We start from the raw sequence: 21,892 nt of genomic DNA on the forward strand, positions 1-21,892 counted from the left end.
AAAAAAACAAGAAATAAAAGCAAAAAACGCGAGCGACCTCTCATGGCACAGACAGAAAAAGGGCCTCGGGGAACCAGGACAGGGAAGAAGAATGGTAACAAATGACTTTCAAAAATGGCAGAACAGGATTCCGCCCAAATAAGAAAGAAAGGGAAAAGAGGAAGACGCCAGAAATGGGGATGCCGAGAAGGGCATACCTCAGCACGTCCCAAAGAAGATGACCAACCAGAAGCTTTCGACGGAATCAGAACCAAGAGAAGGAAAGAATGAGAGAAAACGGAAAAAGGACTTACCGAGACGATGGGGACAGAACATGCTCTGTTTGCAAAAGAACAAAACAGGGGAACCAACGGTTCCCCGGGACGCCCAGAAAACTCCATTATAAAAGGAGGGGATGGGTTGTGAAGAAAGCAGCGAGAAAAAAAGAAAGAAACGCAAGAAAGAAGAAATTCTCTAGGAAAAACTATCAGAAAATTCTGTGCAGAAAGAAAATACTAAGGGAAAAACAAATACTGCTTCCCGATATCCTGTAAAGGCCACTATTGCACATACTCGGATTCAACGAGAATCAAACTTTGCAAGTTTTGAAGGCTGGAATAGCCATTCAAGACTGCAATTTTTGAGCTTGATTGGACCTTGTATCACGTCCTAGTGAGCTTTCTGTAATCAAACAGATAATGTATTAATGAAATACTGTTTCATAATTCCCAGGATCCCCACAGCACTTTTTTTTTTATCGTCTTGCTAATCTTTTTTTTTTTTCTTCTGAGCTTACGTTGTTAATTTTTGGCACTCTTCGATATCCTTGTTTGTCATTTTTCTGTATATTGTCAGGAGTATTCTCTGCATTCACTTGATTCTTAAACAGCTCGTTAGCTGCGGTGAGTCAAGGCCCGGTCCACCAAATCCTTTCCTTTTCATTCAGGCCCGGGATCCTTGGGCCTGAGTATCCCGAAAAAGGCACTCTCACAGAGGCCCATAAAAAAAAAAAAAAGAAAAAAAAAAAACTTAAAGAATGAAATATATCTATTTTTTGGGTATGAGGTATATATCTCCAATCCAAATCTCTTTGTTATATTTTAACGAGTTGTATAGGTTTCCAACCTAACTCTCTCCATAGAAGAGAATGGAAGATGTCATTACTGATCATTAGGTTAAAAGATTGTTAGTGAATGAAAATTTTTATACTAAAATAAGATGTGCAATACACTTAAATGATATTCTATGCAATTTAGAAATCCTTTGAACAAAATAAAGCCAACTTTAATAATCATATCATATACATCATTTTAGTACACTTTTATTCAAAGGTTACATTATAATTATTGTTATTATTATTTTAGTATTCAAAGAGTACATTAGATGATAAGCAAGCCCTCCACTTACTAAAGTCACAAACTTTTCCAATACGAATGAAGATGGAATTTAATATATAATTAATGGCAATGATGCTTTCAAGCACCCAACCAAAAAAAAAAAAAAAAAAAAAGAAGAGGAGAAATAGAAATGATGCTAAGTAAGCTTTAGTAACTAGTATGGTGAGAAGCACCTTTCTTTTGTTGGTTAACACAGGTATTTATGAATTTAAATAGCCTTTATTTTTGAGAAATTAAATAACATTTAGGAAAGGTAAACACCTAACTGTTTCTATAAAAGAAATAAAAAATAAAAGTAATTGTCCCATATTGCTTAAGAGAATGTGTTATGTATAGTATAACTTATCACATTATTCCTTGAAAGTTATCATAATTTTTGAGTAAAGTTTTAGAAGTGCTTTTATGTTAGAATCTCGTTCTCTCTCCATTATGTGTGTATTTGTTTCTTAAACAAAAAAGAGAATGTGTTATGTAAACCCATAATTGTCATTATTAATTCGGTATTCTAATTATTTGGTAAAGTGTAATTCAGTTTGTTAATTGATTCAATTTAGTTTTCAAGTTTCAAATTCAAATTTTCACTCAAAAAAGAAAAAAAAAACTTTCAAATTCAAATACTTTTAGGCAAAAATATCTTTTTTCTCCCTATATTTTTGTAGTAATTAATTTGGTTCATGTTATTTTTTCAACTTGCAATCAATTTGGTTCGTATTGTTAACTTACTAACGAAAATTGATTGAAAGTTGACTATAATGTGAGAATAACATAGACCGAATTGACTATTACTCAAAGTAGTGACTAAATTGACAGTGACTCCAAAGTGATATTTTTGCCATATATAAATAATAGTTCATATTAATTTGAGCTCGAGATTGTTACATTTTTTTTTTCTTTTAGAATTTCAATTCTTACTCAAAAAGAAAGAAAGAAAAAAGAATAACCTTTCAATTTGTGCTCCATTTGTCACATGACTCACATTAACTAAGTTCATTCAAATTTAAATGGAGTCTAGATTCAAATATGGAATTGGGTTAATTTAGTAAAAAAAGAAAAGAAAAAGGAATTAGCTTAATTTTGAAAGTTGAATAATTTTTTTTTATTTTTTTTCTTGGTATTTGCTATTTGGTAATTCAATCAATAAATAATCTTTATTCCTAAAAAATAAAAATAGGGTTAAAATTGTAATTCAACAAAATTTAAAAACAAAAAACTACCCTAAAAACTTTTTTTCTAAAAGTTAGTACACACTCTCTATATAAATATATCTCACACACATTTGCTCATTTTCAAAATTCAAAATTTTAGTTTCTTAAAAATCCATTCTCTTGTAACCTTACCAACAATAGACAAATTCAAATTGAAAATTATAACATTAAACTTAAAAAAAAAAATTTCATTGCACGTGCAAAACGCGTGTGATGCGACTAATTATTACTAAGGGACTAAATTGATTCTAACAATAAAATTTTTATTTTATTTTATTTTCTTGATATTTGCTATTTGGTAATACAATCAATACATTTTTTTTGGATGGGATATACAAATAAATTCAATCAATAATTGATCAACAATGATCATTTATCACCCAAAAAAGGGGGTTAAAATTGAACTAAACTTTACCCTAATTATTAGACCAAGTTAGTGATTTATTAGCTTTTATTTTATTTTTAAGCAAAGCCAAATCATATATAAATTGAATTATTAGACCAAGTTAGTGAGTTATTAGCTTTATTTTTAAGTAAATCCAAATCATATAAATTGAATTTCAAATCCCCCAAAAAATAACTGCTTTTACATTTCTTGGAGTTATTACCTACCTCCATCTCCTCTCCAACACTGTGATTTGCGGACTTGGTGTTGCGTGCACATACCTTACCCCCACTACGCTCTCTCTCCCCTTTTCCCATTTCTCTCTCTCTCTCTCTCTCTCTCCTCTCTCTGTGTTTATTAGGGTTTTTGGTAGTGGGTCCCTCTCCACCGTCCCCAACATCTTTCACCAACTTGATCTTCTGCAATTTTCTTGGGTTGGTTTCTTTGGAACGTGGAGGAATTCAAGAAGGCTGCTTTCTTTCTTGGTGGGTATTTGCTGCTGAATTCTGACATTGGCTGATTTCTTTGTTGAACTCTGAAATCCGTGGAGGTTTGAGGCTTTTTTGTTCTTTAATCTCACTCTGTTTCGCTTCACAACATTGCATTTCATTGATCGGTATTGGTACATTTGATAAAAGGGCTTTTTTTTTTTTTTTTTTTTTTTTGTTGAAGATTTTGTTGATTTTGGTTTATCTAATTTGAGTGCTTTTTGTGGGGTTTGGAGCTTGTTTTTGGATTCCATTAGTCAATTGGAGAAATGGGTTTGAGAGAATTTTGGTTATTGTGAAGTATTTTTTGTGGTGTGTGTGTATATATATATTTCTTGGTTGAATAAAGATGAAGAGGCCGAAAAGTGAGCCTCCTGGTTCAAGAAAGTTCAAATGGTCCCATTTATTGTTGGGAATAGGGGTTTTATACTTAGTTTTTATAGCCTATAAGTTTCCAGAGTTTTTAGAGATTGCAGCAATGTTGAGTGGGGGTGATACTGATGTTGGAATGGATGGGGCGATAGGAAAGGAGTCCGAAGGTGCAGATTTAAGCAAACCAATCTTTAACTCTATTTATTTTAAGGATGCATTTCACCGTAAATTAGAAGATAACCGAAACCAAGATGCCCCTTTGATGCCTAGTAAGGAACCATTGGAAGAGAGAAAAAATGGTTCTCCACCTATAAAGCCGCTGCAGCACAGATATGGTCGAATAACGGGTGAGATAATGAAGCGGAGGAATAGAACTACAGGTTTATCAGTGCTTGAGAGAATGGCGGATGAGGCTTGGACGTTAGGCTTAAAGGCATGGGAAGAAGTGGATAAGGTTGATGACAAGGAGACCGGAGAAAGCACTTTAATTGAGGGGAAACCCGAGTCATGTCCTTCATGGATATCAATGAGTGGGGAAGACTTGCTGAAGGGAGACAGGTTAATGTTTCTACCTTGTGGGCTTGCTGCTGGTTCTTCAATTACGGTGGTGGGAACTCCCCATTATGCACATCAGGAGTATGTGCCCCAGCTTGCGAAGTTGAGAAAAGGTGATGCCTTGGTTATGGTTTCACAGTTCATGGTTGAATTGCAGGGGTTAAAGGCTGTAGATGGTGAGGAACCACCAAAGATTTTGCATTTGAATCCTCGACTGAGAGGAGATTGGAGCAAGCGGCCAGTCATTGAGCATAACACCTGTTATAGAATGCAGTGGGGAAAAGCTCAAAGATGTGATGGTTTACCATCCCAGAATGATGAAGATATGCTTGGTAAGATTTATTATGCTTTAAATACATATTCATTTTATTCTTATTCTTAAAAAATTGGTATGTAACTTGTGACCTCTGTGGGCATTGAACCCAAGATCTCATTCATGACCCCATACTTATTGGGGATGGAAGTGTGATTCAACCCAAAAGTGATTTGACTTCTAATTTTTCTTTTATAAGCTCTTCCCATTCTACAATAGGGATGAAGACTGACAAAAATATGAGAACTCTACTTTTTTTGCCGTGAGTAGAGGCTCAAGAGAAATGAGTTGTGGGTCATTTGACTTGATATTTATGCTTTGATTTATTTATTGATAATTTGATAATTGGGGGAGGGAGGATTTGAACATGTCGCATTTAGAAACACCAAGAAGTGCCAATAAATTGAGCTACAGGGCTTGAGTTTTGGCAGATATTCATGCTTTGATGTTTGAGTCATTCTTAAAATAATGGTTCAGAAAATTTGAGATCATGCCTTGGGCATACTGTGTTGTGAGGCTCAAGAGAACAGAATTGTGACGCATCCATCAGGCTCAGTTCATCTGAAACTCATGCCTTGAAAAGTCTTACTCTTTTTTTTTTTGTTTTTTTTTTTTGTGTTGATGTAGAGTTCTTTCTAATTTTTAAGATGCTTTTCTTCACAACTTAATTTATACCTTATGTCTCAAGGTGTGCAGCATTTAAGATAAGTTTGTAAAATTTCTTGAACAATTTATCAGTACTGGTAAAAGGCCAAACACTTATTGTAGACCTCTCAAGTTTTAGCATATGACATGTTTAACTTATTGATTCTTAGACCATTAACAAATAAATGTGCAAAACAGAAAAAATATTGATATTTCATAATTTTGTGGTCTTCATGGACATTAGGCTGTTACTTCATTTTGTGGCTGTAGCATAGGTTAGCATTAGGGTCATATCTGGTTAGATAATCTATAACATGAACTATGTAATGCAAACATATCATTAAGTTTCCTGAAAATCAGGCTTTAACTTTCTCGACCTTTCTCTTAGGTGGAGATAAAATATGTCATAACACATTTTGGAAATACCGTGATGTATATGGTTCTATATTTAAATGCATAAACATAAACTTGTGCAGTGTGATGTATATGATTCTATATTTGACTGTTACGGGACTTATCAAAAAAAAGAAAAAGAAAAAGAATTTGATTGTTAAGGGTCGAATTTTCAACTTCTTTCTAGAAAAAGAGATAAGAATTAAATGCTTCATTCTCCCCTGAACCTCTCTATTCTTCATGATCTTTTTGATCTGTTAAGGGTTGAATTTTCAAATTATTAGACATTGAGAAACTAATATAGCATTTATTTCTTATCTCTTTATCTAGAAGAATTTGACTCCAGACTATCAACTAAATCATAGCATGAGCATAGATTTTTTGGCATATTAGTGTAACTTATTACTTATCAAAAAACCTTAGCATATTAGTTAGACTTTCTTCTTTATTTGAGTGGCTCTTGAGCTGCCAAATTCTGGTATTTACATTCCAGATCAGTAACTGCTGTAATTTCCTCTATGCTAATAAGATTCTTGACCTAGAGCTATAGTGTTGTTGTGTGTTAGACTGTTAGTGGGGGTTTAAGTGATAGTCCAATGGTAATGGCATCTTTCACCTCCCTATTATCCACCTATAAAAAAAAGAGGTATTGGTGTGTGTTAGTGTATGGGTTTAAGTACTAGTTTGGATAGTTAGAGCTTGATTTGGGCAGTGTCATTGAAATGGTCTTGCTAATCTGGTTTCTTGCTTGTGCGTAAAATTGAGGCTATAGCTGACCTTCTTTGTTTGAAGTTCACCTATTATGCTGAGTATGTTGAGTTTGCTTTGTAGCAGCTCAAATATGAAGTCACTGTATTTTGATTGCTGATCAACTTTGTTGACATGCTTTTGTGAATATGATTCAATAATATACATATAGGTTTCTATTAAGAACCACATATTCACTTTTTGAATCAATGTAGGAGATTCTTTAGCCTCGATTGCAATCAGCCTCACGAACTTGCTGTTTTGATTGTAACTTTGGTATTCTAGGCTTAAAACCTTTGTTAGCCCCTATAATTGAACTGCATCACCTTGAGTCTTTCTCATTTTAATAAATTCCTGTCTGCTGCTAATTCCCCCTTAACTCTCCCGAACTTTCCTGATTGTTCTGGGCAACAATAACATGCATACTGTGTGAAGGATGGGGAATTTTTATGCTCCTAAGAAACTAAACTTTTATTTATTTATTTTGCATGTAGTTGTTTATGATGTGGTATGACTTGTTTTCTTTTCTCTGCTCTCCATCCTCTCAACTTTTTATGTACCATTTAAGCTGTAAGGTTTTTCTTTTCTATGTATTTTGCAGTTGATGGATTTGGGAGATGTGAAAAATGGATGCGGAATGATATTGTAGACTCAAAAGAGTCCAAGACAACTTCATGGTTTAAGCGATTCATTGGACGTGAGCAGAAGCCTGAAGTGACCTGGCCATTTCCTTTTGTGGAGGGCAAACTGTTTATAATGACCCTGCGTGCTGGCATTGATGGGTACCATATGAGTGTTGGGGGTAGGCATGTGACTTCATTTCCGTATAGGACGGTAAGTAATGTGGAAAAGCCTGTGACATTTACTACATATGATATCTGTTTTGTACATGTCCCATGGAAATGGTGAATGCTTGCCTTTGAGATCTAGAGTATGTCATATTGCAGTGTAGTTTGGGCCATTGTGCTCTATAGTCACTTTCTATGTATTTTATTTTTAACAGTGGCTTCCATTTTACCTTGTCGGCCTTTCCAATTTAATTTATGATGTTGTTTTTTACTTTTTATAAGATTGTATTTCCACTGGGTATTCTTTGGCCTTGTTGATTTAAAGATATTAAGACACAGTGGGAGATGCTTTGCTGATGGTTTTGCTATAACTTCAGGGGTTTACTCTTGAAGATGCAACTGGACTAGCAATTAAAGGAGACATGGATGTTCACTCAATTTATGTTACTTCTCTCCCTACTTCTCATCCGAGTTTCTCACCTCAAAGAGTATTGGAAATGTCGGATCAGTGGAAAGCCCGTCCTATACCTGAGGGCAAGATTAAACTCTTTATTGGAGTTTTGTCTGCTACTAATCACTTTGCAGAACGCATGGCAGTTAGAAAAACGTGGATGCAATCTTCTGCCATCAAGTTTTCTAATGTTGTAGTTCGATTCTTTGTTGCATTGGTAAGGTTTCTGCATATATCTTTACCCTCCTTAATTATGGGTCAAGAAATTGGGCTGATGAATTACTTTCCAGGATCCATGAGTGTAATGAATAGAACATGGTGATATTGATTATTGAAATGCTTGAAACATAGAGATGTTGATGCTAGTGTTGCTATCTATTAAAGTATGATAGATAATAGCGAACCATAACACTTTCAATGAAACATAAGTCCATAGTAAAGTGTTGAACAATGTGGAATGCTTATGTAAATTGTTTGTGGTTTTTAGTTGCAAAAGTTCTGTTGATGAACATATAGGATACCAATCAAGAACATGCCAGATTTGAGATAAATTGGGGAATCTATGTGTGCTAGTGGTGGATTAATATCTCAAGAGGATTTTGGATCTAGGATTTAGACTTGTAGAATAAAGGGTTAGGGCTTAAAATTGGATAGGGTTTGATGAGATTTTGATGGCTATTTGATAAAATACTTGAGGTTGTTGGATTTTTGATAGGTAAGAGCAAGGGCTTGACTTGGGTTGTAAGGAAGAAGGAAAAGCGAGAAATATATGGTGCTCAAGGTTTCTATGAACAGTATTTTGTATTTCTTCATTTTTCTTTTTCTATTTCTGCTGCTTTGTGACATTTTCATGTAGTCTCTCTCAATGAAAATTTTCTTACCTATAATATTTTTTTACCATTTTATTTACAATGGAATGGTGAACACTGTTGTATTACAAAACAACCAAGAGGGAGGGGTAAAAAGAGAGAATAAAATGAAAAAGCATACAATATTGGGGTGGTAAATGACCTGAGCTTTCCATAAGCAGTTTAGACTTGGGAAAAGTTTAGTTATGTTATTCAGCAAACAAGCCAAGCTCAATTTAGGTATAAACGCGATTATTAAATGTCTTAAGAATGTACAAAATTATGTGTTTGTGAGCAAGTTCGTAAGTATAGAGCTCGATTTGAGTATATATAATATTATATTTTGCTTGTATACAGGTATAAAATATAATATCTTATCTCCTTTCCAAAGAGGGTTATCTCTCTATTTTTAGCTCAGCTATATTTACATTCTTCTGCATGTATCACAAGTTTTTATACAAGGCTATTGTGAGTCAATTTTAAACATAATGACTTAAATAGGCTATATGGTATCTAGAGAAGCTATTAATTTTTTATTTTTTACTTCAACTGAAGATGATGACATCTGAGATGCCAGTAGTGTTTAGGACAGTGTTGTCAACCTTGGTACAAATAACTTTGGATCACGTTATTCCCAGTTACTGTGTTGCAATAATTAAATGGTTGGGTTAATGACTATGAGATATTATGTGACGCTTTTTCATCCCTATGAGTATATGACATGAAATCAATTTCCTTGTGATATGTGTTTAGTTATTATATGAGGACCAATGTAAGTTTTATGTACTCCAATCCAATAGATGGGCTTGTTTTGTTTGTTTTTGTCCTTATGATTCTTGAATTCAGAGATTTGGACTAATACATTGATATATGATGTATGCATATGAGCTAACAAAGTTTCATATGATATATGCTGTGCATATCTGGGTCTGTTTTATCTTTCTATTTTTAATTCCTGTGGACATTCTTCACTGGCTATTTATGTATGTGTTTCTTTTTCATTTTTCCATTTGAAAAATATTGTCTTCCATTGTATTATGATTGGGTTTTTGCTTATTTGGTGTTGTTACTCTTTACAAAATCAACATGAAGAATCCAAGGAAGGAGGTGAATGCAGTGCTGAAGAAGGAGGCTGCTTACTTTGGCGACATTGTGATTTTGCCCTTTATGGATCGTTATGAGCTTGTTGTTCTAAAAACAATTGCTATCTGTGAGTTTGGGGTGAGTTTTTGTATTATAATCTAGTTTGTCTTTCATTGAACACTTTCCTGGAGCTTCTGTTGTGTTCCCCATGCTGAGTTGTGTTATATCCTTAAAGCCCAAACATTCTCCATGCAGGTTCAGAATTTGACAGCTGCGTACATCATGAAATGTGATGATGACACGTTTGTTAGGGTGGACACTGTCCTAAAAGAAATTGAGGGCATCTCCCCGAATAAGTCCCTTTATATGGGCAATCTCAATCTCTTGCATCGCCCTCTCAGAAATGGAAAATGGGCAGTCACCTATGAGGTATGCTAGTGGGCTGGTATGTTTGTTATTTGGACTTGTTGCCTGTTATGGATCAAAAATCTATCCCTACTCAGTTCTGCCTTTCGGGCTTTTGATTTTTCTACTAGAGAGCTCCTTTCATCAATCAGACACTTCTGGAAATCTGATACATTGTGCTTGCTTGCAACTACGATTGGAAATAAGAAGAGACAATTTCTTCTCATATTATCCTGAGCTTATTATTGTTGTTTTCTTCTAAGTTAAGAAGTTTGTGTTCTTGGTTGGATAGACCTGTTTGATTCCCTTTGCATTGTTCCTATATCTAACGAAATTGTGTAATGTAACAGGAATGGCCAGAAGAAGCATATCCTCCATATGCCAATGGGCCTGGATATATAATTTCCATTGATATTGCTAACTATGTTATCTCGCGACATGGCAATCGAAGGCTAAGGGTTAGTTATATTATTTCTCTACTATGCCTTCCTTTATAGGAATCTACAACCCGTTTCAGCATTTGGTAACTAAAAACTAGTGTTTCTTTTTGGCTGCAGCTCTTCAAGATGGAGGATGTGAGCATGGGAATGTGGGTTGAGCAGTTTAACAGTTCCATGAGAGCGGTCCAGTACTCACACAACTGGAAATTTTGTCAGTATGGGTGCATGGAAAACTATTTCACGGCACATTACCAATCCCCAAGGCAAATGATCTGTCTTTGGGACAAATTGGCGAGAGGTCGGGCTCAATGCTGCAACTTTAGATGACAATGCTTAGGTCACACTCATCTTACTCTTCCCTCCCCCAGTTTGTATTTTTCATTTTTTCTCCCCAGTGCTGATTATCATCTGTCTAGGTGGATCAATTTATGAACTCAAACCATTAATTATGAAAATTAGCCCTCCCCAAATGAGTTATCAATGTATGATGTGTTATATAAGCGGCTTTGGATAATTGATAACGTCTTCCACGTAAATCATTTTTCACTAACTCATGGAATGAGGTTGTGAACGTGAAATTAATATAAATTTCATATTAATCCACCTAGGAAGTAATATGGTAATTAGCAAAAAGCTGCAGTCATATATGGTATTTGGAAGTTTGGAACACAAAAAAAAGGGTACATTTTCAGTCCTCCAAGAACCCAAAAATAAATTCTAAAGTTTTCAACTTGCATGGGAGATAAGAAACAGATCTTACCATTAGTTACTACGTGAGTTTAATTGAGACTCTGTACTTTTGGGTCTTCCAAAAGGCGAAAATGTTAATGTACATTCGATTCTTGGAGGACCAGAAGAGACAGATTTTTTGGGCTGCATTTTCATTTCCTGGAGGACCGAAAACGTCTGCATTTTCAATTATTTGCGTAAGATAGCATAAGGTTAAAAATTGGCACAATCATTCTTAAAAAAAAAAAAAAAAAAAAAAAAAAAACCCACATTAGTTTATGTATTTGTTGTGTAAAATGAGATTTTGCTACGGTGTTTGAGCAAATATACATGTCCGCGTAACTTATGCAAAATGGCTTCCTCATTTTTTTTTTTTTTTTGGTGTGTGTGTGTGTCCGTGTAACTTATGCAAAATGGCTTCCTCATTTTTTTTTTTTGGTGTGTGTGTGTGGAGACTAAAGGAAGAGTGTAGATAGCAGTTATTATTTACAAAAAAAGACAATATAAAAAATTAAAAAAATTCATATATTATTGAAACAGATTATGTAATAGATGATCATATGACTGTTTTGAGAAATGGTTAACTAAAATAGAAAAAAAGAGAGGTATTTTTTTTAAATTTTAAAATAAATGGTGATTTTTGCATAAACTAGTAAGAATGATTCTGAATTTTTTTTTTTAAAGATTAATGTTCTGCTTAAAATGACTGAAGCCTTTTTGCCAATCAGCCATTCCTACGTGGAAAAGTAGGTCACGTATCACACCAATTTCGGTTTTCCATGGATCACAAATGAACCAATCGATAATCAAGTACCAGAATACTTAAAAAAAAAAAAAAAAAAAAAACATTTTAACAGTGTTTACCCAAATGGCCCAAGAAATTACGTTTTGTAATTCCCGTTGAAAGCTGATCCTTCCATTTTTTTAAGGTCCAACTGTAAACCTGTTAAAGTAAAATATCTAATAGTTCCAGGATTTTCAGTGCAATGTGGTTTTTACCTTTTTGGATCAAGACAGGCCCTTGAATAAAGGCCACTCCATTGTCAACTATCATTTCTAGCTGAGGATGCTATATTTTGTAAAGTTGTTCTTATATGAGCCCGTAGACACAATATGTTTAAAAAATTTTCTTATGGTTATCGATATGATTTGTGTATAATAAAAGCAGCATTAATGATGTACCCAAATAAAAATTGTGTTACTCTCATTATGATTCATAACGTACTATTTAAGCAATTGTAAAACAAAATGAAAAATAAAGAGCTATTATTAGAAGCGGACGCCATAGATTGAAATTCTCTAAAAAAAAAAACAAAATGAAAAGAAAAATATTTTGTGCTAGGATCACCATTTGTTTTCATGGGATTAAGATTCCGTGCAATACATAGAGTGTAATATTTTTGGATGGTTGATATTAAAAGATAAATTTTAATCTCAACCCTTCTATTAAAAAAAAAAGTGAAAAAAAGATAAAACGGTAAATAATTAGAAAGTGAAAATTATTTATTGAAGGATGAGATGAGAGGCATTATCACACCCGGTATTGCTATTGCTGGATCTCAATCTTGCTTTTACTTTTCAGGCCTAATAAAAGGCTTCAGTGGCTTTTTAAACCTAGCTAAAAGCAGGTGTAGAACTGTGGAACCATGAACTTGTCACACTGAGGGCTAGGAATGGAACCAATTAAGATTTCTCTTTTGGTAGGCTAGAGTATGTGCAAAAAATTTGCAGATAATATAAAGATTCAAGAATAAATAAATACATGTGGGTTCCAGTTAGCTCAATTGATAAAGTTTCTGATGGTTGTATAAAAAATTTGAGATACTCTAAGTTAAAAGCTACCCTCAATTCTCTTATATAATATAAATAATAAATAATATTATATTCTCATGTCTTATTTGTCAGTTGGCACCTAATTCCAAATTTAAAAAATGAAAATTATTTTTTGTTTGGTTCAACCTTTGAATTTGAAGTTCACCATTATGATAATTGATATGAGCCCACTTCTACCAAAATGGCAAATCCAACTTGTGACAATTTTTATTAGCCATTTAGTTGAAGATTTCATGTGCTTAAATTAAATTGCTCACTTTCTATCTCTTGTATTGCATTTGGATTAAACTAGTTGAACGGTTAAAATGTCTTATATCTCATAAGTCCAATAAAGTCTACAAAAAAATCCTATGCAGTTTATTACGTGTCGAAATTCAAAGTATTGTGCAAGACCTAAAGAGTTTAAGCCAGGAAATTCAATTAATTCCTAGAGTTATCGATTTTTTTTTTTTCTTTTTTGAATTTGTCAAGGACAAATGTAGAAATGTATACCACGTACTACACACAGGTTGCAAATGAATTTCGGATCACACTTTCTTCCTCATTGTAATTGAGCATTGTGTAGAAACAGACACACATATATAAGTAGTAATTAAGATAAGAATTTCTTGCTTCATGCATTAATGTGACCATGTCTCCTCTTAGAGACATTTATAAAATCTCAAATATCTAAGTTTTAAAAAATCTATGGGAGTTGTGTGGTAATATTGAAGCTCATGAATAAAGGAATCTCTTTTGATTTCACATTTGTGTGTCAAAAATGTCAAATAACATATTTGGAACTTTGAAAATAACTACTATTAGTTACGAATACCAATTGGACCCATTGTAGTGCTAAATTTTCTGTTTTCAAAATTGTCAATTTTGTTGCATGAGTCTTGTAGTATAATTGAAGGAGGTGGGAAAGGGTGGAGAAATTCTTGTATGAGTAGGGCATATAAGATATTTGTGAGACTGACATGTGGGAGTCCTACAACTAGAATTGAGATTTACGTAGAGAGGGGGGTGGAGAGAAATTCTTGTATGATCTAGACATATAAGACATTTGTGAGACTGACATATGGGCCCACAACATGTTTAAGATACTTTCCTAGGGAAAGTTTGTCCTTTGAGGAGCTAATTCTTAAAAATATGAATTGGGATCTACTATATTAGTTTATATATATTTTTAAAGAATCAACTTGTTACTTGCTATTAGAGAGATTTTATAAATATAGTTTTTCCCCTGTATGCTGTACGCATTAACACCAAAATTACTATCCTACAATTACATGATTCATGATGGAAGTAACATGTTATACTTATATGTTTCCGGAACACCAAGAATAATTTTAGGTGAGACCCATAATGCATTTGTGACTTTTGAGTTCACAATCAATGCATTTCCCATATATCCCAACTCCTAGCTAATAAAACAAAGTGGGTCTTATCTTAGATAAAAAAAGAAAAAGAAAAAAAAAAGTGGGTCTTAATTGCCCAAAATAAATAGGAGAGATATTATGTGCATTCTGGCATGAAGCAGCAAATGAAATATTCCTTCAGTGACATCAATTGTGTTGAGAAAGCCTCTTAATTCATATTAGGCTAAGATCAAAATCTGTACCAATTCAACTAGTATACATTCACGTCAAACAAGACAAAGACAAGTTTGGTATTTTTCGGAGTTTGACATATATATTATATTATTATCATGAGTAACTTTATTGCATTGGTGTAAACTAATTGAATGGTTAAAACATCTTATCTCAGAATTCTACAAAAGATCGGATCCAGTTTATATTGAGTATTGAGCAAGGCCTCAAGAGTTAAAGCCAATTAATTCTTAAGAGTTATCCATTTGCACTTTTTTCCTTTTGAATTTGTCAAGGTCCCAAGGATATATGTAGAAATGTGTGCTGGCTGGTAATTTCCGCAAACTTTCTTCCTCATCTGACTCATTGTGTTGAAAGTTGAAACAAACTTTATATATAATTATGAATTTCCTGCTTCATGCATTGATGTTACCCGCTCTCTCGCTAGTTTTAGATGGTATTGGTAGCTAGTGCTGAGCATTTGAAAAGAGCATTAAGTTGCTAGATGCATTAAGTAATTCAATGTATAACATTAATTTTTGCCACTTTCATTTTTTAACTTAAAACTTTTCAACTTTTTAAACTTCTTTTTAACTTTTTTTTATTCAATGGTTGAGATTGAAAGTTTCTTTTTTTAACTTTCAATCTTAACCGTGTATTACTATTGCATCAGGTGCAATACCTATGGTATTGCACCTGATCTGAATCCTTTGAAAAGGTGATATTAAATCATTACTTAAAGTTTAAAATACTAATTTAATTAAAAATGCTAATACGAAGTTCAAATAAAGATAAGAGTCATTAACAATATTTTATTAAAAAAGAATGAAAGAAAAGTAAAATCATAAATATAGTTGTGATCAATCAAACCACTAAGCAAGTAAATCAAATAACTTTTCTATTTCTTTTGAGAACCTGTCATTGAAGCGGTTGAATGGCTGAGTCCATTTGAAGAAGAATTAGTGTCCGTTTAGTAAATATTATTTTTGCCAACTTATTTTACTATTTAGTTTATTTTTGTTACTATTCATGGGTTCTATTACATTTTTTAGTACTATCCATGAGTCTTATAGTACTATTTCAACTAATTTTTACTTTTATCTACAGTGCTTTCAGCAAAATTTTTTTAGTTTCAGCAAAATAGGTGGATTTCAAACGGACCCTTAGTTTTAGTGAGAGAGACCAAAGAATTATACTATAGGTATTCATTTGACTTGTTATAGTAGCCATGTAGAATTTTGTTGTGTAAGTATTTTTAGTCTTTTACTTGTTTGCTACGCAATCACTTAGCCAGAGTAATACTAATACTTTTCAATCTTACTTTTTACATCATAATCAATTGATCTAAATTCATTAATAAGACACTCACTCATGCATTGAATCATTCATTTCATCTCTCACACACGGATACAAATATTTTGTACGAACACACCTAAATCCTTACACTTGTGATTGAAATATAATACTTACACATGTGACCAACACGGAAACTTCGTAAAATATTGATACTCAAGCATATTGTAATGAGTACTTAGTCCTTAAGAGTTTTCCATACATTTCAACCTCACCCTACATTATTCTATCAAGACCACAAAAGCCTCCTCTCTCTCTCTCTCTCTCTCTCTCAAATGTGAAAAGCCTTCTAGCTATCATACATTTCAACCTCACCCTACATTATTCTATCAAGACCACAAAAGCCTCCTCTCTCTCTCTCTCTCTAACAAATGTGAAAAGCCTTCTAGCTATAAGCCCCAGCTCTCTCCTTCTCAGTCTCAATCTCTCTGTGACACATAAACACCTATACTAGAGCAACATGAAGTGGAAAACGGCTGCTCCTTCAGAGTACTTAGCCATCACAGGGTGGGGCATACCTGACATAAAGCTAGCCAAGAAGGATTGGATATTTCCAGGGCAGAAGTGCGCCAAGTTCGACGTGTCTCCTGTCAACTACACCTTCGAGGTTCAAGCCATGTCTGCTGAGAAACTCCCTTTCATTCTCCCAGCAGTCTTCACAATCGGCCCTCGTGTCACTGACATGGACAGCCTCCTCCTCTACGCAAAGCTCATTTCTCCACATGACAAGCTCTCCAACCACGTCAAAGAACTTGTTCAAGGTGTCATTGAGGGAGAGACTCGTGTGCTTGCTGCCTCTATGACCATGGAACAGGTATTTAAGGGTACCAGGGAGTTCAAGAAAGAAGTTTTCGAAAAAGTTCAACTTGAACTCAATCAGTTTGGCCTTCTCATCTACAATGCTAATGTCAAACAACTTGTGGATGTGCCTGGCCATGAGTATTTCTCATACCTTGGCCAGAAAACCCAGATGGAAGCTGCCAATCAAGCTAAGGTATACAAATTTTGTTTTGATTTTGCCACACACACACACATATATGTTCTTTCATTTTAATTTGGGTATGTATGTGAAAATGCAATTCTAAATTATTAATTTTATTATTATTATTATTATTTTGTTCGTTTGGTTCTAAATTTATGTTCATAATCTATAATTCTCAATGGTGATAGACTAAAACTTCTTAATTTTTGTCATTATTATCTTCACTCACACACACACACACACATATATGGTGAAATTACAGTTCTAAGTTATTATTATTAGATTGTAAATTCGGTTATAAATTTTATGGTCATAATCTATAATCCTCGATGGTGATAGAGGAAATTTTTTAATTTTTTCCATTAACTTCACAATGATATGTTTATATAAATACTGTTTTTTTTAATACAAAAATTAGCATGTTCATCAATTAGCTATTCTATTTTTTGTCACCAACAATAAAATTGATAAAATGTTGTTATACATATGTTATAGATTGATGTTGCTGAGGCTAAGAAGAAGGGTGAGATCGGAGAAAAGGAGAGGGAAGGCCAAACCTCACAAAATGCTGCCAAAATTAATGCAGAGACCAAGATGATAATGACTCAAAGGCAAGGAGAGGCCCAGAAGGAAGAAATTAGGGTTCAGACTGAAGTGGAACTGTTTAAGAACAGGAAAGAAGCTGAGTTGGCCGAGTACAAGGCTGAGCTGGCCACAAATAATGCCGGGTGGTCTCAGGCGTCTCAGCTTGCAGAGGTGGAATCCACCAAGGCAGTGACCTTAAGGGAGGCTGAGTTGCAAACTGAGGTGGAGAAGAAGAAAGTATTAACTCAGACTGAGAAACTCAGGGCCGAATTACTAAGCAAGGCAGCTGTGGAGTATGAGACTAAGGTATATTTGGTGGTGAAACTAACATGCTTAGTTACACTAGTTAATTTTTCTTCTTGTTCTTTGTGTTGTTTGCTGCTCTACTTAATTCAGAAGGAGTTCTTCTAGTGCCACATAAAGTGGCACAGAAAAAGCCACAACTCGCCAAAAGTCACAACTCGCTTATGTGGCGAGTTGTGGCTTTTCTTGTGTCACTTTATGTGGCACAAAGACTTTTCCATTCAGAAGAGTTCCTTTAATGTACTCTAAGATAAGATTTACTATTAATAGGTGGAATATTATTACAAGTAGGCAAAAGTATATGGACCAAAATTTTACATTGAAAAACAAATGGGCATTCCATAAGGCATTAATTGCTTGAAGATAAAGACTTATTATTAATAGGAACAAAGACTTTGTAATATTCCTTTAACATATGCTCTTTGTCTCGATAGAATAATTAATGGTGTTATTTTCCATATTGTATACTTCTTTAAATTATAATGTGACCGATATTTTCATTTCATTTCTTTGTAAATCACTCTCACTAATGTCAATATTGATATTATTATTATTATATGATAATAAGGTATACAAAACGTTCCACAAATACAAGGCATGCTTTTAACTTATAATAAAAAGATATATAGTGAAAATACTTGATGGTAATACAAGTTGCTTTGGTTTTAGTACGTTAGTAAGTCGGTTCACTTTATGATTTTATGTTTATATTTGTATCTTACAAGTCTTGTACACAAGCCAAAACCCCACGATAAGCAATTGGTTTTTTATTAATATAAATGTGAAACATTGATGATATAGGTGCAAGAGGCAAATTGGGAGCTGTACAAGAAACAAAAAGCAGCAGAAGCAACCCTCTATGAGAAGCAGAAAGCTGCTGAGGCAGAGAAGGCAAGTGCAGATGCAAAGTTCTATGCATGCCAACAAGCTTCGAATAGTGCGCTGTATGCAAAGAAGAAAGAGGCTGAAGGAATTACTGCACTCGCACAAGCTGAAGGCTTTTACTTGAACACCCTATTGAAACAACTTGGAGGAAATTACACTGCACTAAGGGACTACATGATGATCAACAAGGATATGTACCAAGAAATTGCCAGAATTAATGCACAGGCAGTGAATGGATTGCAGCCCAAGATTACTGTTTGGTCTAATGGAAAAGGTGGTGAAGATGGTTCAAATGGGGCAATGAAGGATGTTGCTGGTGTATATAGCATGTTGCCACCATTGCTAAAGACTGTGCATGAGCAGACTGGGATGCTACCACCTACTTGGCTTGGCACATTGAGTGATGTCACTCCTTAATGTGTTTGGTTTTTTAAGTATAGTACTATTAAAATAATGCCACGATAAAAGTTACGTACTAATGGTTTTTTAGTTTGACTTTCATATAGAGGGCAAGGCACATTGGGTAAATATTTGGTTGTTTGCTCTATAATATCAATTTGTTTAATACTAATTTCATTTATGCTTATTGGATCAGTAAATTTGTTGTTTTCTTTTCTTTTCAATATTACTTACTTTATTAATTATCAGTATTAACCATATCTCCTTTTTTTGCATTTGACCATTTCATATTTTGAATTCCTGTAATCTTTATTTGTTAGATTCCTTATAATGTGTAATCGTTCTTATAAATACAATACAAAACACTCAATAGACTGTGAGAAGGTTACTACAATTAAATACGCATACGTTTCAATTTGGTACCAGTGCAATTTTTTTTAGAGCACTCATGGCCTTTGACGCCTCTTCTTTACCTTCTTCTGCTATCAACCCCATCACATCTCCATTACCTTCTTCTTCTCTTCCTTGTCAAATGCTCATCATTTTCTCTCCATTAAACTCACCTTCAATAGTTATCTCTACTAGAAAGCCCACCTGCTTCCTGATCTTGAATGTCAAGAGATCTTGGATTCATTGATGGTTCCAACTTGTGTCTAGTCAACAATGTTACAACCCCAAATCTGGCTTGCCTTTCTTGGACTAGACAAGACCAACTTCTCATGAGACTTCTCATTTCTTCCCTATTATGAAATCATACCCCTAGTTGTTGGCCCCTGATGACGATGAAAATTATCACCAGTAGGTCACACCGTACTCGCGGCTCGAAGCGAACCTGCACAACAGAAGCAATCGAAAGAAAACCTTTAGAGAGCACCGGTGTGGTGCCGGCCAAAGACTCTCCGAAGGTCAAGTTAGAATTCTTCTCCCCACTTTAGAGCGTTAGAGAGGGTCAATTAAAACGCACCTCGATTTGCGAGGGTGTTAGGTCTTTTATAGTGGTAGAGAGTTGGCTTTTCGTCTTGGTTTCCAGATCTTTCCAATGTGGGACTATAATACAAATTCTTCTGAGCGTGGTGAGCAAGGATGTCCATTTTTGGGTCTTAGGGCTTTTCTAGGCGATAGGGACTTCGGATCATGGGCCCTTGCTATGTCTGTCAGCGATGGGCCTTCAAAGTACATGGGATCATCTTTACTTAGGCCCAGCAGTTCCGATCCGTCAGGCCCATTAAGGTAGGCCCATCGGGCTCTATATTTCATCATCTTCAGTTGCCCCCTTCACCCCAATGGTCCGTCAGCTTTTAGGTCAAAGGATCAATGGGGTGACGATCCTAACGTATGGGTATGACGGGTATTTTATGACGGAAGGGGATGAGACAAAAAGAAGGTTTTTAAGTTTAGTCATAACTGGTTGACGGATTTATGCAAGATAGGTTGACGGTTCCAGATGGATCAACCCGTCAGAGGAAGATTCATAAAGTTGACGGTTACACGATGGGTACAAATCTGTTGATGCGTACTGACAGGTTGTCAACATTTATTGAGCATGCCACGTGTCAATCTCTGAATGGCTGTTGTATAGGATCGAAGCGTCGCTTCGTCTTCCGTGCATCTCCTATATATATAAGGCGCCTCACACTCTCATTTTTACAATTTTCAATCAGAAATCGTTTGTCAGAGCGAAGCCGTCAACCTTGTCAGAGCAATCCGTCGAGGACGAGTATCTACCGATTACACCAATCGTCACCCATCATCTGCTAAGTGTGGTAAGTACTTTAATACCATAATCAAGTTACATTTCCGTCCATGCACTGTTGTTAGGCTTACTATACCCGTCAATACTTTAAAACCCGTCAGCCTTAGGTTTCATCGTCATATGTAGGAAATGTCTAGTGCGTCAAGTAACCAGTCGGTGGTTCGTGATGGGTCGGAATACGAGGATGTATATCCGTCCGGTCATAAAGACCAAGAGAGCCCCGGCGAAGATAGGAGTCCGTCTGCCTCCTCTTCATCCTCAACAAATGAGGATATGGAGATAGTTGAAATAGAGGGTTCTGATGACGACGGGAATCAAGCACTAGAGTCCGTTGTAGGTGCTGATGGACTAAGGCAGTTCATCATGTTGCCAGAGTGGACAATGCATAGGTTCACATCCGTCATCAGGGAGAAACACTTCAGCACTTTTAGAACGAACTTCCAAATCCCGGACTACGTTCCCATCCGTCTACCCTATGTGTCGGAGAAGTGTTACTATGAAGGGGTAGACGGTGTCGGAGTATACGAACAGGCGTTGAAGGCTGGACTTCGATTCCCGCTCTCTACACTTCATAGGGAACTTTTGCACTATCTGGGGCTGTCCGTCACCCAGATATCTCCTAACGCCTGGAGGGTCTTCATAGCCATGGAGATTCTTTATGGTGCAATGTCGAATGGAGAAAGGAGACTGACGGTCCGTGAATTTCTTCACTGTTACCGTCCAGACGAGATTTCTGGATCAAGGGGGATGTATAGTTTTGCTAGTCGGAGCTCCTTGTTGAAGGTGATCTTCGAGACCCCAGACTCAAATAGAGACTGGAAGAGTCGCTACTTCTTCCTGGAGGGAGACAGATGGATGAGCCGTCCAGGGGAGACGGAGTACATGCCCGTCGACACAACCTGGGCAGTGATAAATCAATCGTGTATGCACCCGTCTTAATTTTGTAATGCTTTTCATATCCGTCCATTTTTATGTGTATATCTTGATCACCTTTCTCTGCAGGTA

General features: G+C 35.1%; 2 protein-coding genes across 3 annotated transcripts; both read left to right on the top strand.

Annotated features, from left to right (window-relative positions):
* Positions 1-3,163: 3,163 nt before the first annotated feature.
* Positions 3,164-10,975, top strand: LOC126726592 (hydroxyproline O-galactosyltransferase GALT2). 2 transcript variants are annotated; one of them, XM_050431876.1, is made up of 7 exons: positions 3,166-4,713; positions 7,081-7,313; positions 7,645-7,935; positions 9,659-9,787; positions 9,905-10,078; positions 10,405-10,512; positions 10,612-10,975. In XM_050431876.1, the coding sequence occupies exons 1-7, from the start codon at positions 3,804-3,806 to the stop codon at positions 10,819-10,821; spliced, it is 2,055 nt and encodes a 684-aa protein (XP_050287833.1). In that variant the 5' UTR covers positions 3,166-3,803; the 3' UTR covers positions 10,822-10,975. The 2 variants fall into 2 exon arrangements, with proteins under 2 accessions (XP_050287834.1, XP_050287833.1); XM_050431877.1 differs by lacking the exon at positions 7,645-7,935 and having other exon boundaries at positions 3,164-4,713.
* Positions 10,976-16,226: 5,251 nt separating this feature from the next.
* LOC126726593 (flotillin-like protein 3) lies at positions 16,227-19,382 on the top strand. The gene is made up of 3 exons (XM_050431878.1): positions 16,227-16,974; positions 17,458-17,853; positions 18,652-19,382. Exons 1-3 carry the CDS (start codon positions 16,441-16,443, stop codon positions 19,150-19,152), a joined length of 1,431 nt encoding a protein of 476 aa, XP_050287835.1. The 5' UTR covers positions 16,227-16,440; the 3' UTR covers positions 19,153-19,382.
* The last annotated feature ends 2,510 nt before the right edge of the window (positions 19,383-21,892 follow it).

The sequence above is a fragment of the Quercus robur genome, chromosome 5 (assembly GCF_932294415.1).
Source record: "Quercus robur chromosome 5, dhQueRobu3.1, whole genome shotgun sequence".
Taxonomy (NCBI): Eukaryota; Viridiplantae; Streptophyta; class Magnoliopsida; order Fagales; family Fagaceae; genus Quercus; species Quercus robur.

Coding starts and splice junctions, on each gene's coding strand:
- LOC126726592 (XM_050431876.1), top strand. CDS start 3,804: ATGAAGAGGCCGAAAAGTGAGCCTCCTGGTTCAAGAAAGTTCAAATGG. Junction 7,314..7,644: donor CTTCATTTCCGTATAGGACG/GTAAGTAATGTG, acceptor CTATAACTTCAG/GGGTTTACTCTTGAAGATGC. Junction 9,788..9,904: donor TTGCTATCTGTGAGTTTGGG/GTGAGTTTTTGT, acceptor TTCTCCATGCAG/GTTCAGAATTTGACAGCTGC.
- LOC126726593 (XM_050431878.1), top strand. CDS start 16,441: ATGAAGTGGAAAACGGCTGCTCCTTCAGAGTACTTAGCCATCACAGGG. Junction 16,975..17,457: donor AAGCTGCCAATCAAGCTAAG/GTATACAAATTT, acceptor CATATGTTATAG/ATTGATGTTGCTGAGGCTAA. Junction 17,854..18,651: donor CTGTGGAGTATGAGACTAAG/GTATATTTGGTG, acceptor TTGATGATATAG/GTGCAAGAGGCAAATTGGGA.